The sequence below is a fragment of the Sprattus sprattus genome (assembly GCF_963457725.1).
Source record: "Sprattus sprattus genome assembly, chromosome: 3".
In the NCBI taxonomy this organism is placed as follows: Eukaryota; Metazoa; Chordata; class Actinopteri; order Clupeiformes; family Clupeidae; genus Sprattus; species Sprattus sprattus.
This window is the reverse complement of record NC_137922.1, coordinates 42502419-42521138: the sequence shown is the minus strand read 5'-3', so window position 1 is coordinate 42521138 and position 18720 is coordinate 42502419. Positions and strand designations below refer to the sequence as shown.

The 18720-nt window shown below is 44.8% G+C and overlaps 1 protein-coding gene across 1 annotated transcript in view; it reads right to left on the bottom strand.

Moving 5' to 3' along the window:
• Nucleotides 1-703: 703 nt before the first annotated feature.
• cpn1 (carboxypeptidase N, polypeptide 1) overlaps nt 704-18720 on the bottom strand; it is a 19021-nt gene continuing 1004 nt past the window's right edge. Inside the window, exons 2-9 of the mRNA XM_080834977.1 lie at nt 12478-12674; nt 7688-7843; nt 4147-4323; nt 3843-3954; nt 3298-3437; nt 2476-2575; nt 2099-2217; nt 704-1623 (exon numbers count right to left, since the gene is read on the bottom strand). Of these exons, the coding sequence (XP_080691103.1) occupies nt 1504-1623; nt 2099-2217; nt 2476-2575; nt 3298-3437; nt 3843-3954; nt 4147-4323; nt 7688-7843; nt 12478-12674 (1121 nt within the window). The 3' untranslated portion in view covers nt 704-1503. The remainder of the gene's footprint in view (nt 1624-2098; nt 2218-2475; nt 2576-3297; nt 3438-3842; nt 3955-4146; nt 4324-7687; nt 7844-12477; nt 12675-18720) is intronic.

The following is an 18720-nucleotide window of genomic DNA, read 5'->3' as shown; positions in this document are numbered from 1 at the left end:
GGTTAACAGTCCAACAGACTTAAAGTGGAACAGATTTAGAGTACTGTTGGTCTCTGATCTGTCATCGTCACAGTAGTGTAATGCTGTTGTGAAGCTCCGTGGTGGATACTCTGCCCTAAGGAAGACCTATTGTTTAAAGGAAAATATTATTGGAAAGCTCAGCCAACCTCAGCACAAATTTTATGATGACACATGGACATTTGGGACTGTTCTGTAGCTGAGAGGCATCTGTGGCAGAAGTATTTACTTTTCGCACAGTTTAGCTCTCTCCATTTGTCCTACAACTGAATATTTAACTGTCAAATAATTTGAGGTGACCTTACTTAGCAATACTGAAAGGCTGAATATAACACAAGTAAAGCATTACCTCTTAATGATTAATGTTTCTAAATACCAAAGGTCATGGTTTGTTCATTAATCTTAATATGATGAACAATGATAAGGAAGATACCATTGCCAATAAACCATGAAATGTAGCATTTGGATTTACTTTTGGGTTCATGAATAGCAAAGGTCAGGGATAGTTCATGTTAGCCAAAGCATTTATGGTAACCGAGCCCTCATGTAATTATTTTTTGCAGCTGTAATATCCATTGTTCAGAAGATTGGATGCATATGTAAACACGGACAGCAGTAACTGTATGTAATATATATTTTCTTTACTTACACAGACAAAACAATTTCAAAATGTTGAAAATGCCATCACTAGGAACATTTCGTTGATCGATTGTTAATGCACAGAAGAACAGCACCGTTTGAGAATGTATGGGGGTTTAAAAAAAAAAAATCAAAACTCAAAAAGGTTGAGGCATGCTATGAAGGTTTTTACATTCACATTAAGTGCTCAACTTTGATGAGACTTCAAGTACTGCTCAGATTAACTGAGTATGGGCCACTGAGGACCCCTGGGTTGGATGCCTCCAGCTCTACTAACCACAATGTTCCAATAAAACATGTCTAAAACTGAGGAAAGGTCTGGAAAGTTTGCTAAGATTGAACTGGAATACACCCAGCTACATTTTAATTACACATTCTAAAGGAAAATGTAAGTGAAATAGCTTTGAGGAAAATGTTTCCTGTTTTGTTGGCCAGTCCAGGCTAAATTAATCCACTTCAGTACTCAATGAACGCATACGACAGCTTAAGATGACAAATAATTAAAAGAAAGAGAGTTTGAGTTTTAAGACACAGGGCTGTCTGTGTGGCAAATATACAAAAGGACTGTTTGTTTTTCTGACCATAGCTGAAATTCCCTTTCTTCCATATTTCTTTCCCCCAAACTGCGTGGTACATACACTCATGAGTAACACATAAATATTGAAAGATTTAACAAAATACACTGATAAAAAAAGACCTGCCATACTTACACAAACAACTGAGTTTTGGAAAACAATAAAATATATAAAATAATCAACCCCCCAAAGTTGTGGGCATATAAAGAGTGTGAGTTTATGAGAGAAACAGAGTCCATGTCTTTTAAGTCCATGTCTTTTTCCCCCTGACTCATCGAGGGCCAGGATTGGATGGGGACACTTTGGTTGTAGATGGAGCTTTTTTGTTGCTGTGTTGGCTCTTCAGATTCTGGTTGATCGCTTTGGGTGCTGCTTTCAGAGAGAAGTTCAACTGAAACAACAGAGAGAGAAAAATATGGGAGAGAGACAGAGGCGGGTTAGTGGATTAGCGAAGGCTGTCAGAGACACAATTACACACACACACACACACACACACACACACACACACACACACACACACAGACACACACACACACACACACACACAAACACACACAAACACACACACCCCTCATCTTTAATCAAAAGACACACAACGAAATACAAAGACACACACATATGTAGACACACAGACACGCAAATACACACACATGCATACGTACACACACACACTCACCCCCCCTACTATCCACCCTTACATACACACACATGCTAATACACACACTAGCACGCACATACACACACACACACGTACACAATGGGAGAGAGATAAAGAGAGGCGGGTGCCAAAAGGGAGACGTGTGAAGTGTGAGAAGTGTCTAATGAGCTCCCAGGCCTCCTGGTGAGACCCATCTGTGCTGGCTCACCACTATGGCCTCGGCTGGACCCACTGTCACTTGCTTGGTGGAGGCCTGGTAGCCGGGGGCGGACACCGTCAACGTGTACGTGCCCGGCAACAGCAGTCGGAAGTAGTCCCCGTCCGCACCTGACAAAGACAGAATATAAGTGGTGTAGGAGAGAGAGACAGAGAGAGAGAGAGACAGAGGGAAAGAAAGAAAGAGAGGAGGGTTGAGAAAGAAAGGAGAAGGAGGAGTGAGAGGTGAAATAAGTTTTATCCAGGAAAACAAGCAAATAAAGTGCTCAGTAGCAGACAACAGATTTGCTTGAAATACTTGATTTTATACTCTTCTATTGAGGTCTAATGCTTTCTTTTTCTCACTCATAACACATTTAGGAAACGTACCACTAGTCATGTCATGGTTTATGCCCGCCACGGCAACCTCCGCATCTCTGATGGGGTTGTTGTTCTCATCATAGACCATGCCTTTGACCCCATGATGCACCTGGAGTCCAACAAAAACAAGGAAGAAATCCTTTAAATATCAAGTCGATATACAAATAAAGCTATTCATCAGTCTCTCTCTTTTGGAGTGCCAACAATAGACCTGGCTGAGGCACTGACCGAGAGCTTGATTAAAGACATGGTAGAGTATGACTGAAACAGAAATACACAGCCACAAAATCAAGGTCTACTTGTATTTTTTTTCCTTCTCTAAGAAAACACAAGTAGGTCTGTACATAGTAGACATACAATTCCGTTCTTTTTCAAAGCATCCAGTCTGAACACAAAGGCCCTTGCATCTGGCTTCAACAAAACAAAGGAGGTATGGATCTGTTTACTTGGTGGCATGGTGTCACATGTTCACCAAAGCCTTACCGATTTCATACAGAATACTGGGCCCTTTCTTGCCTCTTGCAATAAGAACACAGGGCTCTGTTTGATGCAGGCACAGTAGTATGGGTAACACCGTTGGTCTGGTTATGTTTTAGAAGTAAAAGCAGAACAGACAAGGCTGTTTGAACATGAAGCCCACACTTGAGGATCACCTTTTAAGATGATCAAAGATTGTACTGTACCCTTTGTGTGACACTGAACGCCTCAGACACTTGATACATCACGTTTAAAAAGTCACCAACAATTCTTGGCCGCTTGCTTTATGCGGTTGGGAATAACCTCCCAGCTCTGGTGTTATTGTACATGAGGGACAGAAGGGGGAGCTGTTACCTGCTCCAGGTAGGAGATTAGAGCCTCCCTGTTGCCGATCCACTCCCTGTGCAGAGCGGACGCCGGGGGGAACTTATCACAGCTCAGCTCCAGTGTGATCTCAAAGCAGTTACTGTAGAGGTAGTTAAAGTCCTGCATTCCTGTTGAAACACGCACAGTTTGTGTCAATCATCAACATTGGGGGGGGGGGGGGGGGTCTTTTTTTCCCGGAATGACTTCACAACATAGGCAAATATTTGATCAATAGTTCACAGTTGCTGGATTACAACCATTATGAAGATACAAGATGTCCAAATGAGATATTACACCAATGAAGGCATTTGCTAATAAATGTATACTTTTCAAAAACAGTGTTAGGGTTTGATATTTAGCTACAAAAGTTTTATTTGTTTTAAATTGTTTATTACAGACTTCAATGAATGTGAGTTTATGTGACTGGGGGGATGGTGAGAGTAAATAGATGCTGTTTAATTTAACGCTTTTTGTCTCTGATTAATAACTATGTGTCCATCTATCGAGCCCTATAAGCACAGATGGGCTCTCACCTTTGGAGAGAGAGTACCAGCGTGCCCCGTTGGTAATCCCTTCATCAAAGTAGTCCCCACAGTTCCAGCCTTTGTGCATCCAGCTGTGGGCATAGGAGTAGGTTCTTGCCAGCTACACACACACACACACACACACACACATACACATTCATGTGTATGTGCACACATACACATTCATGTGTATGTGCACACACACACACGCAGACAGACAGACAAATAAATGCACATGAGATCACGTTACCCAAACATTCACAAAGCCATACGTCATTTTATTGCAGAGTTTATTTTAGTTCACACGCAGCACCTTTTTGAAGATCTTGTCGTCTGGGGTGGCGGAGTATGTGGTCTTGCCCCTGATACGGGCCTCCCGGGATTTGTCGAAGGGGTAGTTGGCCACCACAGCTCCTCCGTGGAGGTTCGCCGACAGAATGAAGTTGTAGTTCCGAATCCACTTGATCACTGACAGCGTCTCTGGCTCCACCTCAAGGGAAAACGCAAATGGAAAACTGGTGTCTATTATCAAAATTCTGCATATATGCAACAATTAGTCATTTAGGCATTCAGTTCAACAATGCATTATATGTATGCATCAAAATCCTAGGGTTAAAAGTGCATTTCAAGCCGAGCTGAACCATGGGCAGATTTTCCTGAGTAAAGTTTGGAGTGTGTTGTTGACTGCTGTGTGTGTATGTGGTCTGTAAGATGAAGTTCTCACTTTTGGGTAGTTTATGAATTCTCACATAGTTGTGAAGTTTTAGCATCGTTGTGACTTTCTATCCATAAACTTGTACCTCTCACTCTCTCTCTCTCCCTCTCCCTCTCTCTCTCTCTCTCTCTCTCTCTCTCTCTGTCTCTCTCACCCCCCCCTCTCTCTCTCTCCCTGTCTGCCTCTTCTACCCATTTCTACCCCTCCTCTGTCCTCTCCTTCTGTATCCAGCATTTTCTTCTTCAAAAGGAAAAAGGGGCTGCTCTGTATCTCTGTGTGTGTGTGTGTGTGTGTGTATATATGTGTGCATGTGTGCACGTGTGCATAAGTGTGTGTGTGTAAGTGTGTGTGTGTGTGTGTGCGTGTGTGTGTGTGTGTGTGTGTGAATCAGAGCAGTGATGTCAGACGTTTTGTCAAAAAGCTTGTGAGGGAAAAACAAACCCTTTAGCATTTTGCTTCAGGGCGCCAACACAAATCACTCGCAGTCAGCCATTTTCCATTCAGAAGCCCAGCTTAGACGACGCCACAGACAGGCGTCTGTATGTGTTCAGGAGGTGCTCTAGGTGGGGATATTTATTATGCATTGCTCTGTGTGTACGGCCAGGCTTCCTCTCTCTCATCTGGAGCATCCGGTTTCAAGCCTCACACAGATGTGCCTGCCCCCCGACCAGCCCAGCCCAGCCCAGCCCAGTCCAGCCCAGTTCAGCCCAGCCCAGCCAAGCCCAACCAAGCCCAGCCCAGTTCAGCCCAGCCCAGTTCAGCCCAGCCCAGCCCAGCCCAGCCCAACCCAGACCAGACCAGCCCAGCCTAGGCCAGCCTAACCCAGCCCAGTGAAGCCTGGATGGGCTCTGCCTCCCTCGGTCTCTTCTCTCCACGCCTCTCTTCCTGTCTCTCTCACACTGATAACAGCAGCATCACAGTGTCTGTCTGTCTGTCTGTCAGGAACTGTCTTTTTTCATTGTTCCATGCAATCAAATGCAACCCCCCCCCCTCTTTCTCTGTCTTTCCTCTGTTTTTCTGGTTCTGTCTCTTTCTCTCCCTCACAGTCACCTGCAGAAAAAGAATAAACCTCCTCCTTATCACATTTCCCCTACTCACTGTTCTGCCAATGTTTGCCTGAGGATCTCTCTCTCCCTCTCTCCCCTTGCTCTTTCTCTCTCTCTTGTCCTTTCTTTCTCTCTTTATCCCCCTCTTTCCCTTTGTCCCACTCCCCTCCACTCTCTCTCCATGCTGCTGTTAGAGAGAGAATGAAAGAGAGCGAGAGAGAGAGAGAGAGAGAGAGAGGGAGTGAATGAGTGAGTGAGCGAGTGAACACTGAGGAGTGTGTTGAAATGTGAAGCGTGAGTGTGGGTGTGTGTGTGTGAGTGTGTTGAAATGTGAAGCGTGAGTGTGTGTGGGTGTGTGTGTGAGTGTGTTGAAATGTGAAGCATGAGTGTGTGTGTGTGTGTGTGTGTGTGTGTGTGTGTGTGTGTGTGAGTGTGTTGAAATGTGAAGCGTGAGTGCTGGCCCTCAAGCTGTACTGCTTTCGCGTGGCGGCCCCGGGGGAAACTCTGATGGCAGCCGACGGCCCCCATTTTTCCCCCACAGAGGCCCTGATAAGGAGTAGGGTGAAAATACGAGCCAGACGATCACAGTGCGTCTGAAAGCAATCTGCTTAACTCAGGGCACAAGAAAGAGGGAGCTAGAGAGAGAGAGAGAGAGAGAGAGCGAGAGAGAAGGAGCAAGTCTGGAAGTGGTTGATATTTTCACAAAATGGTTTCTGGGGGGGTCAAGCTGTTGTATGCTCTGTGCATTTTTCTATTTTTGTTCATTTTCCCCCAGAAATTAGATGCCAGAGATGTCAAGCTGTTTCGTGGCATTGCTCTATAGCAACAGCAGCATAACATCTCCGTCTTCGGTGCATCATTGCGCAAGTTTCACTTTTGGCAGTCGAATGTACGCACCCCTGCCTACTAACGTTACTCCTGATGAAATAGCAAACAGACCTTGAGCTGAACTTCAAACTGTGTCCACGGCTTGTTCTATATGCTATCACACACATGCAGAACACTGCTCCTGCCAAACGATTGGCTAACACTGGACAGCGTTGGCTTGTCTAAACAAAGACTTAACTCAGGGATGGGACGGCACGAAAGTTCGCATGATTATCTCAGTCCTCAAGACAGTCCTTATAGTTAGCACAGGTTAGCACTGATAAGACTTTAGTGATATCACAGTTACTCAGTTTCAGCAGTAAAGATACACTATGGATGTACAGTACATGTGCACATTTTGAATGTACAGAACAAACATACACAGGCAACTCCCACATGTGCATGCACTTGCAGACACACACCCATACACACACCAACACACACCAACACACACACACACACACACACACACACACACACACACACACACACACACACACACACACACACACACACACACACACAAACACACACACACACACACACACACACACACACAAACACACACACACACACACACTGAGCGTCTAAGAGCTTGGGTAAATGTTCTCTTGTTATCTTAACCGTATGAACCCCGAATCTAGTTATCTCAAACTAACAACAGATCACTATCTGCCCAATGAAAACACGCTAGGCCTTGCTTCCAAAGCAGGCCGTCTGGATTTGTGGAAAACAACAAGACTAAATGAATATGCAGACAATGGCTGCACGAGCCTTTTTCCTTTGACACAAAGACAAACGTGGTTGGTGAAATGCTTTCTGTTCATTCTTCCTCTCGAGCCTATTTTTTGGACCTCTGTCTCCACTCCAGGTCTGGGCCAAAGAAAGAACTAGTTGACCATGACCATCCCAAGATCAGTATCCAAGGAACTAATGCCTCTAGGATGACACTCATGGAATGGGCGCCATTGACTTAGGATTGTATAGAGCAGTAAGAAGTTTGCTGTCAGCAGCATCTCTCCATGGGTCTCCATCTCCATTCCTATGACTGTACCCTGACTACCCTCTGTCTGGAGACAGCACAGCAGACAGATTGTGTGGATGTGTAGGTCTCTATTGCTCGTAGCTTGATTGTTCTCTTCTTTATACGTTGCTTTGGATAAAAGCGTCTGCTAAATGACTAAATGTAAAGGTTAATCTAAATGTCTGTTTGTCTCGCTTCTCACCTGTTGTTCCCAGTTGTCGGGAAGTGGCAGGTGATGGTTCCGTCCGTTGCTCTTCTCGTAGTAGTACAAAAGGGCGTTTAGATCCGGAAAGTTCCGGTTCAGGTCTACTTCTCTGGAGTTGCCTCGGCCTACCAGGTAGCCGTTAAACTCAGGACCCTGGTGATCACATTACATCACAGCCAAGTTATAAATGGAAGTTGTTGTGCAAATATTCACAAACATACTACAAAAAATACGAAATCACACTATTTGCTATGTATATATATATACAGCCGCGGAAAAAATTAAGAGACCACTTCAAAATTATCAGTTTCTCTGGTTTTACTATTTATTGGTATGTGTTAAAGTAAAATGTACATTTTTTTTTTATTCTATAACCTACTGGCAACATTCCTACCAAATTTCAAATAAAAATATTGTCATTTAGATCATTTATTTGCAGAAAAATGACAATTGGTCAAAATAGCAAAATTGATGCAGTGTCTTCAGATCTCGAATAATGCAAAGAAAACAAGCTCATATTCATTTTTAAACTACACAATACTAATGCTTACACTTAGGAAGAGTTCAGAAATCAATATTTGGTGGAATAACCTTGATTTAAAATCACAACTTTCATGTGTCTTGGCATGCTCTCCACCAGTCTTTCACATTGCCGTTGGGTGACTTTATGCTACTCCTGGCGCAAGAATTCAAGCAGCTCGGCTTCTTTTCATGGTTTGTGACCATCCATCTTCCTCTTGATCACATTTCAGAGGTTTTTTATGGGATTCAGGTCTAGAAATTGGGCTGGCCATGACAGGGTCCTGATCTGGTGGTACTCCATCCACACCTTTACTGGCCTGGCTGTGTGGCATGGAGCATTGCCCTGCTGGAAAAAACACTTCTCAGAGTTGGGGAACATTGTCAGAGCAAAAGGAAGCAAGTTTTTCTTCCGGGACAACGTTGTACTTTGCCTGGCTGAGGTTTGTAAAAGACCATAAGGATTGAAAAAGCGGACTGGAGGTTCTTCTAAGTTCGTCTTCTCTGATGAGTCCGATTTCACAGTAGGTGCAAGACTCTCTGGCTTGTAGGCCTCTCCAGGTCTCCGTCTAACCATCAGACGACCATGTGTTGGGCAAAGCTGAAAATTGGACTCATCAGAGAAGACGAACTAGAAGACCCTCCAGTCCGCTTTTTTCAATCCTTATGGTCTTTTACAAACCTCTGCCAGGCAAAGTACAACGTTGTCCCGGAAGAAAAACTTGCTTCCTTTAGCTCTGACAATGTTCCCCAACTCTGAGAAATGTTTTTTCCAGCAGGGCAATGCTCCATGCCACACAGCCAGGCCAGTAAAGGTGTGGATGGAGTACCACCAGATCAGGACCCTGTCATGGCCAGCCCAATTTCGAGACCTGAATCCCATAAAAAACCTCTGAAATGTGATCAAGAGGAAGATGGATGGTCACAAGCCATGAAAAGAAGCCGAGCTGCTTGAATTCTTGCGCCAGGAGTAGCATAAAGTCACCCAACGGCAATGTGAAAGACTGGTGGAGAGCACGCCAAGACACATGAAAGTTGTGATTTTAAATCAAGGTTTTTCCACCAAATATTGATTTCTGAACTCTTCCTAAGTGTAAGCATTAGTATTGTGTAGTTTAAAAATGAATATGAGCTTGTTTTCTTTGCATTATTCGAGATCTGAAGACGCTGCATCTTTTTTGCTATTTTGACCAATTGTCATTTTTCTGCAAATAAATGATCTAAATGACAATATTTTTATTTGAAATTTGGTAGGAATGTTGCCAGTAGGTTATAGAATAAAACAAAAATGTACATTTTACCTTAACACATACCAATAAATAGTAAAACCAGAGAAACTGATAATTTTGAAGTGGTCTCTTAATTTTTTCCGCGGCTGTATATATTTCCCCCCGCATAAATGTAATTAAGCGAGGGGACATTAGAATAAGAAGTCCAAGCAAATTCAGGAGGAGTGACCTCTAGGTGTGATCTCTCTAAAACTGTCTGTGAGGGGTAGGTTGTTTGCACCATTGGATCTGGAAGACACATGTTATATTAAAACCCATCTGCAGGAGAAGGAGCAGGAGCAGGAGGAGGAGGAGGAGCAAGAGCAGGAGGAGGAGCAGGATCAGGAGTAGGAGGAGCAAGAGCAGAGAGGAGGAGGAGCAGGAGCAGGAGCAGGAGCAGGATCAGGAGTAGGAGGAGCAAGAGCAGAGAGGAGGAGGAGCAGGAGCAGGAGCAGGAGCAGGAGCAGGAGCAGGAGGAGCAGGAGCAGGAGCAGGAGCAGGAGGAGCAGGAGGAGCAGGAGCAGGAGCAGGAGCAGGAGTAGGAGCAGGAGCAGAAGGAGCAGGAGCAAGAGCAGGAGGAGGAGGAGGTTGATTGCCAAGCTGGGATGCTGTTTGTCTGCAGAGGTCTGGATGCATACTGGAAGCCTGACCACACTCCTACCTTAGGGGCGGGCGGTGGTCATTGGAGGCGTCTGGAGGGGGGTGTACGTGAGGATGAATCAAAACCACCATGTGTTAGTGAGGACCTCAGCATGTATAATTAGTCTAGGGGAGAGAGGAGAGGAGCTTGTGGATGTGTGTGTGTGTGTGTGTGTGTGTTGAGGGGGGTGGATGTGTGTGTGTGCATATGTGTATGTGTGTTTGTGTGTGTGTGTCCATTTATGCAAGGGAAATAACTGTGTATACGATGACTTGGTGGGTGTTTACCGTAGGCCAACATCTGTAGGAAGGTAATGTACAGTGTTTTATGTGTATTTAATGTGTAGTTTTATGTGCTTCATGTGTTTTATTGCAAACATATGTGTTTGGATGTGTGAGTGTGTGTGTGCCAAGGCTTTCATGTATGTGTAAATGCTGTTCAGCTGTTTCGCCTTGGTTAGTGAAACTCATCTCTAGGGTTAGCAGGTTAGTTATTCTCGGTTGGGGTTGGGAGGGCATACACCGTCACTGAGGAGGTGGGAGTGTACACAACGTTACTGAGGAGGTGGAAGTGCACACCCCCTAACTGAGGAGGTGGGAGTTGAGGAGGTGGGAGTGAACACAACGTATCTGAGGAGGTGGGACTGCACACACTCTAACTGAGGAGGTGGGAGTGAACACAACGTAACTGAAGTGGTGAGAGTTGAGGAGGTGGGAGTAAACACACTCTAACTGAGGAGGTGAGAGTGCAAACACCCTAACTGAGGAGGTGGGATAGAAGGAGAGAAAGGAGGGAGTAGTATAACTACAGAGCGCTGACGTTCCAACATCCTCACAGAAGCAGGAACAGAGCAGGGTAAACAAGGTGAGAGGGGAAGAAGAAAGGATTAGAGCAGAGTTTTGAAACAAGGGAAGAGAAGACCTGACGGAGACGGAGTGGAAAAAATGGAGTGAAGTTAAAGCGTGGAGAGGGGAAACAATGGAGGAGGAGATGAAGGAGCAGACAGTTACAAAGTGTTGGACAGACGCCTGGGCATAATAAATAGTGATGATAGTAGACAGTGATGCTTGTGGAGGGGTAAGATAACACAGGAAGAGAGAAATAAGGTTGTGGAGGACACCATGCGACTGTCCATAAACACAACCCACAGGGGAGGGCCATGTTCAGTGTGCACAGTGAAGGGGATCAGGGAAAGATCCATATGATCATTACTGCTGTTGTTCTCAATTTTGTGGTCTTAGTTCCAATATTTAATGTTAAAGGATTTTGTCTATGAAGTTGTAATATCAGATCTCTTCATTGCTCTGTCAGTGAATACATAAATAAGAAGTGTGAGTTAGTGTGTGTGTGTGTGTGTGTGTGTGTGTGTGTGTGTGTGTGTGTGTGTGTGTGTGTGTGTGTGTGTGTGTGTGTATGTGTGTGTGTGTGTGTGTGTGTGTGTGTGTGTGTGTGTGTGTGTGTGTATGTGTGTGTGTGTGTGTGTGTGTGTGTGTGTGTGTGTGTGTGTATGTGTGTGTGTGTTTGTGTGTGTGTTTGTGTGTGTGTGTGTGTGTGTGTGTGTGTGTGTGTATGTATGTACAGTATGTGTGTGTGTGTGTGTGTGTGTGTGTGTGTGTGTGTGTGTGTGTGTGTTTGTGTGTGTAACAGTGCTGGGTGGCTGGGGGAGGGGTGGAATTGAGAATACCAGATGGGCTCTTTAAAGCCAAATTGGTTTTATTTGAAGCCAATACTGGCGTCCAGTGTGGGTTTTTAAGCATGGTTTGGCTTTGTGAGCCATTTGGCTTTGCCCCCCCTCGACACACACACACAGACACACGCACACTCACACACGTTGCTTTGAGATAAAAAAAAAAACAAAGGCAATTTTCTGGCTCTTCATGATAGCTTTGAAGGGATGAGAAGCAGGGAGTGCTTAAAGTGGGCTTACAAGGCCAGTCGCATGCTCTGTGAAGATTACATCCATTCATGACTTTAAAAGCTTTTGTAATAAGGTTTGGATTTATATAAATGCCTGCTATAATTCATCAATTTGAGCACAGAGGGGTGTTTTTTGCAACTATCGGATACCAATTTTAGTCTAAGAAATTAATTAAAAATACAATGCTAAAATTATTTTGTACAAAAATGTATAATCTATTTCATGTTTTGATTGTCAGCTGTGAAGTTGGTAAGATGATTCAAAGACAAAAAGGACCTTCTATATGCCTATATATGAGCTACTCAGAAAAGGGTTGGGTTCTGGACAATCAACATATAGGCCTGTGATATAGGCCTGTCAAGAAATGAGATGAAACTAACATTGCTTGTGATGTGTAATTGTCATTTAGATTATAGACATCTTCTCTGATTGGCCAGCGTACCTGCTGGGCGGCGACCTCGTAGCCATCGGGGTTCATGGAAGGCATGATGTGGATGCGCGTGTCGTGGATGAGGCGCGTGACTCGCTCGTTGCCGGCGCGGTACTCCTCACACAGGAACTTAGCCAGCTGGATGAGCAGCTCTCGCCCCAGAACCTCGTTTCCGTGCATGTTGCCCACGTACTTGAACTCAGGCTCCACTACAATACACAGACACACACACACACACACACACACACACACAGACACACACACACACACACACACACACACACACACAAACACAAACTATATTACATGCAATCGTGTGGTTTAGCTATAATTACACAAAGACAGTGTTAAAGAGTCTGCAGAACTGTTAAGGCATTTTTATACTTCTACGATTCTCTCCGTTTTGGTCGTAGAGGGACACTTTGGCACGCCTTGGCACGCCTTGGTAACACCTTCACCCAGGTGTTGCCGCCCATCCGACCCGTCGGAGAGCCGTCGGAGAGCTGGTCGGAGACAAACGCTTTTTTCTAACTTTTCTTAAAGAGACGGAGAGAGTCGGAGACCCACTTGGCTGTGATTGGCCAGCTTACGACATCATTTCCAAAACAACATCATTTCCGGAATCACACATGTCAGGACCTACATTTCCTGTTTTCTGTCAAAATGTTTTAGTACGACTTTGGTAAACTACAAAGCTGCACAGCATGCAGCATTAGGCTACCGTATTTTATATAAACCCTCGAAAAGTACATTTCTCCCGACCACTGTTGGTCTCTTGGCTGGTGGCTCGGTGTTGAAAGTGCCTTCTCCAACCAGCTTCAACTGACATACGTAATTTGCTACGGAGTAATGCTGGCAGCATAATTACTTTGCATCTATTAAATAGGAAATGTATTTCATGTATGTGTAGAACCTATTTAGAATGACTGACTTTACATAAAACGGCAGTGAAAGACATTTGAGTCAAACATTACTTTTGCCTCAATGAGGGTGGCGTGTGAGAGCATAATCGGCACGACAACGTTGTACTTATTAGCAGCACACTTTTGAGAGTTATTGTGAATACGCTAACGCTTGATTTAGCGGAACATCTAGTAAACGTACGTACCACCTGTCTCCTGTTCTGTTGTTGTTGTAGTTGTCGCTCAAATCGCTACAAGCACGTCCTCTGCTATAACTCAAACTAGTCCAGCAGCTCCACCATCAACCATTGTCTGTTAGTTGCCATCATTCGCTGTTGTGAGGATTCCCGGGAGGAGGCATGTATACAATAAACGACTACCACACACACAACGATTTCTCTAAGATCGTCTTCTTGAAAATTGGGCATTAAAGGTGTCCAGGCAGAGGATAATAAGTGAGTGTGCTCCTGTAGCCTATGTGTTTTTCATCATATTCATGGTTGAAAAGACAGTCTCACAACTGTATGTTGAGGTATCAGAATCAGAATAATGTTTATTGGCATGTGCATGCATTCTCTTGTTGTGTTTCTGATATAACTATAACACTGCATGTGGATTGGTATGAAGACTGCAGTGGGTTTATCTTTCTGCCCCTTACTTCATAGTTCTACGGGTATTTCTGTTCGAAGTGTGTATGCTTTGTTTTATAGTGACGTTTCACGCTAACACTTTTGACAAGGGCAACCGTTGCAGATTAAACACATCGGTTTTGTCCTGCCCACAAGCAGCACAAATGCATACTTGTCAGTCCACTCTGTCTTAAATTCGAGAGTTTTGGAATCAACTTTTCGTGTGTGAGAGCCTGGCAGATGATCATTAGTAAGTGTGCTAATGTATGTGTTTTTCAACATATTCATGGTTGAAATCGCAGTCCCACAACTGTATTGAGGTATGCATGTTCTTGCTGTGTGACTGATATAACTATAACACTGCATGATGTATGATGTATGATGAATACCGTGGGTTTATTTTTCTGGCCCTGTCCTCAGAGTTTGGGGGGTAATTTTGTTCGAAGTGTGCATGCTTTGTTTCATAGTGACACATTCACGTTACCACTTTTTGACAAGGGCAACCGTCTCGTGGCCAAGAGTGCATTGTCATAGCGTTGTAGTTATTCAAAGGTTACCCAGCGATCATTGCAGTATGAATGTGACAAATATACCAAAGAAAATAAGAACGTATTCATTTTATTGGATCGTTTTATAATAGTTTCTGTATTGTATGTACGATAAGCATATCGTTTTGTTATAAATCGCTACTATGTTTTTCACAAAAAAATGACCACCACGATGGAGATACATTTGCCTACTCAAGTGAATATATAGCATTAGACATGCTATTGTTGACTGAGCTACATGTCTCCAAGGCCTATGTGACGACACCTGCCCGTCAGGTCCTGAAGCAGCATCCGTGTCATGTCAGTGACAGCTGGGAGGAAAAACAATCAATGACTTTCAATAAAGAGGTTATGTGGTAGCTACGGGCTCGACAAACAGTCGTTACCCCACCCAGCGGACCGGCGTTGAATAGGTTGAATAGGCTTTAGGACGCATAGCCGTCGGAGTAGTATAAAAGCCCGACCAGTACGTTCAATTTTTTCTGAATCAACCGCCTGCCCCCGCCCGCCCATTTTTTTTTTCGAGGACGGAGAGGGATGCAGAAGTATAAATTAGGCTTTAGGTAAAAAAAATAAGCGTATTCTGCCAGCAGTAGGTCTAATTATAGCAGTGCTTCAGAAAGATGTTTTGATCTTCACGTATTCCTATAAGATTCCCCCCCGTACACACACACACAAACTAGGTGGGGTACAGTCAGGAAGGTCCAGGTCAAAAAGACACCGCACTGGGGTCACATCCTCTTTTAGACCAAAACGGATTACACCCCCCGCCCCCTCCGCCCCCTTTCGCCTTCCTCAGTTCTTCTGCTGACACAACCTTTTCCAGGCCCTTCTGAGAATCTCATTTTAACTTTGTTTTCTTTCTCCCCCTCTCCGATGACCCTTGCGCAAAGCCTTGACTCTCACTATCAGTGTAAGCCCCCCCAAGTGGTTGGTGTCATGTGACAGTGTGTGTAATATCACTTATGACCCATAATTCCCAGAAAAACAGTGAGTGTAAACATGCCAAATGTGAAACCGATCTACGCTTCAAAACAATCCCAAGTGCTTCCTGATGAATGCATTCCTTTCGGTAATGACTGTTTAGCACCTTGAGGTTTGTGAAAGACACAGGGCAGGCAACACATGATAGACCAGAGAGGATTAGAATACATTAAAGGCCTCGTTTAAAGGATGCTGTTTGATCCTGTGGTTGTTTGTCACAGATTGATTGAATTACACGTCGCCGCATAATGGCTGTGATTGGCTCATGGTGCACTGATGCCGCTAATGAGATAATGTAAGGCAGCTGTCATCTTATCTGCACACACCAGATACTGTATACCACAGCTGAGACCAGACTAAAGCTGCACACACACACACACACACACACACACACACACACACACACACACACACACACACACACACACACACACACACACACAAGTGTGTGTATGCAGGCACGGTAAATGGGCATACCCTGCTGTGTGTGTGTGTGTGTGTGTGTTTTTGTACATGTGACACGTGACACGTGTGCAAGTGTGTGTATACTTGTGTGTGCACATGCACTCATCCACCCACATGTTTAAATAAGCATGAACATGCACACACTGACTAACGTATGCGTGCACACAGGCGTAAACACAATGCTGTCTGGACGGAACATGAGGGTTCTAAGCTGTAACGGCACACTACCCTGCAGAGAATGTTCCTGTTTTCTCTCTCTCTCTTTCTCTTTCTCTCTCTCTCTCTTTCTCTTTCCCTCTCTCTGTCTGTCCCCGTAAACACATGAATTCAATACAGTAATCACAAGGCATCACCATCTGAGCTCAAAGAGCACACTTTTTTCATGATCACACACATTGCAGAATGAATAAATAAGGGACATTGGTGTGCCAATATGCTACGGAACAATGGATCTTACAATATAGGAACAGCAAGACCCCAGAGGGGTGGGTGAGGGGGACAAGCACCAAGAGGATGAGAATGAAGAGCAAGACCAGAAGACGAGGAAGAGGAATTGGTTCAGATGAAATTCATCATCATCGTTCATCATGTGCTCATATGACTATTGTGAAGCTGGACAATGAGTGCAGCCAAACTTTCTCAGTGCATTCCATTTTCATTGGAATTTGCATTGCTGTAGTTGCAATATGTGTGTTGTACTATTACACACCAATAACAAACCCGGGGGGGGGGGGGGGGGGGGGGGTGGTAGAGGTGTTTGTAAATAATCCCTCTAGTGTGCAAGAGACAGTCACGTAGAGTTTGCTTTTTAAATGGAGGTTGGATTGTTTGTTCAGAGGTGAGTGTAGTTTTGATGTGAATTATTTAAGCTATTCAGCAAATGTCTCAGCAATTGGGAATGCCTTTCTTATGTCCCTACAAGACTGTGTTTCCATGGGACCCACACCATCGTGTACTGCACACCAGGTATCCTTCTTCTCCTGATCAAGGGGTAAACACACCTTTTCATCTCAGCTGATGAGCTCAATTAAGTTTGCTAAAGGGAGAGAGATCTTTCCAGTGACACACACTGTTATTATATAAGAGGAACAACGGGACACCATGCTGTCAGAGGTCCGAGATTCCGGTCCCCACTTGGAACATGAAAATCAATTGTGCATTTGGTTCCGAATTGAAATACATCTGTCCTTACCCCACAATCACGCTCCATTACTTTTGTGTCTTATAGAGAAATTAACTGCTTTAGTCTACCCCTGATACTTTTTCAGCTGTGTGTTTTTGCAGTGTGTGTGTGTCTGTGGAGGCTGGGTGGGTTAGCGTGGGGAGATGGAACAGAGGTTGTCCTGCCGAAGTGTGAACTGACACGCACAGAGCGACACATAAATCAGCAGGGCTTAACCGCCCTTGGTGGAGGCTGCTTCGCTGCCTGATGCAGACATGATGCAGTTGTTTATATGGGCACACCGCGACAGAGTAGCAATCCCTCTGGTTGCTTGGCTTGGCCGCTGGCGCGCAACACCGCCGCCATGGCAGACGGCACCTCCGAGCAGCGAAGATCGGAGGCGCCGGGGCCGAGTCGGCGGAGGAGTGCGTTGGTGCAGGTCCAGCTGCGGTAATTGCCTCGCACTGATGCGCAACTGTCAGGCGGAGGTTAGGAGCTTAGGCGGACGGGTGAGAAAAATAAGCCTAGGGTAAGACGGTTATTTCTCTTTACATCACTCAGTTTTCCTCACTTTTCTCTCTGGCACTCTCTCTTGTCTCTCTCTCTCTCAGCCTGCCTTTTCTTCTCTCATTCTATCTCAGTCTCTTCTCTCTTCTCTCCCTCACTCTCTCTCCTTTTCCCATTCTTTCTCTGTCTCTTTTCCTCCCTCTCTCTCTCCCCCCCTCTTGTCCTTTCTCACTTTCTTTCTCTCTTCTCCCCTCCCTCCCCCTACCTCTCACAATGACTTTCTTCTTCCTAACAGACTTCTCATGCTCTCTCTCTTCCTTAATTTCTCCGTGCCTCTAAGTACCAGATTCTGGGGGGAGGTGTTTATACTCTGGGTCTGCGGCACTGAAAACCCTCATACCCGTTCCCCGGCATGAATCACCTTTATGTAAGCCAGCGTAGAGCCATCTCTGCCTGATAAATCACGCTGACACGCAACAGACTTGCAACCTTGCCGGGGCCCAACCAAGAGAAAACCTCACATCGCTTGCCAAACCCCTACGGTTTAACCCATCACACAGCGTAGCCAGCCAACAACTCCCAGTTCCCCGAAAAAAAAACAGACAAGCATCCTCAGAGAAATACTTTACTGCCATCCCACGCAATGTTGGGCTTGGGCAACCAGTAGTCACTCTTTCTCTATCTCTCTCTCTAACACACACACACACACACACACACACACACACATTATATGCAACTTATTGAATTGTTTGTCAGTGGGAGTAATGGTCTTCGTAGGTACACACTTACACTTACACTAGCCTACTTTTCCACCTCCACTATCAAACACCTTGTGTACTATGAAAAGGCGTGTGGAAACAGCGAGGAAATGCTTTTCTGTGCTTCATATCCTTCATTACTGGGTGTCAGAGCCTGTATGAATTCATCTGCCAGGTTAGAGTAGGGGAGAAAACCCTCTGAGAAAATGATTTCTTACAGCCATGTCACCTAGTTTACTCTGCCTAGTGTATTTTGCCTAGTATACTCTGCCTAGTGTATTTTGCCTAGTATACTCTGCC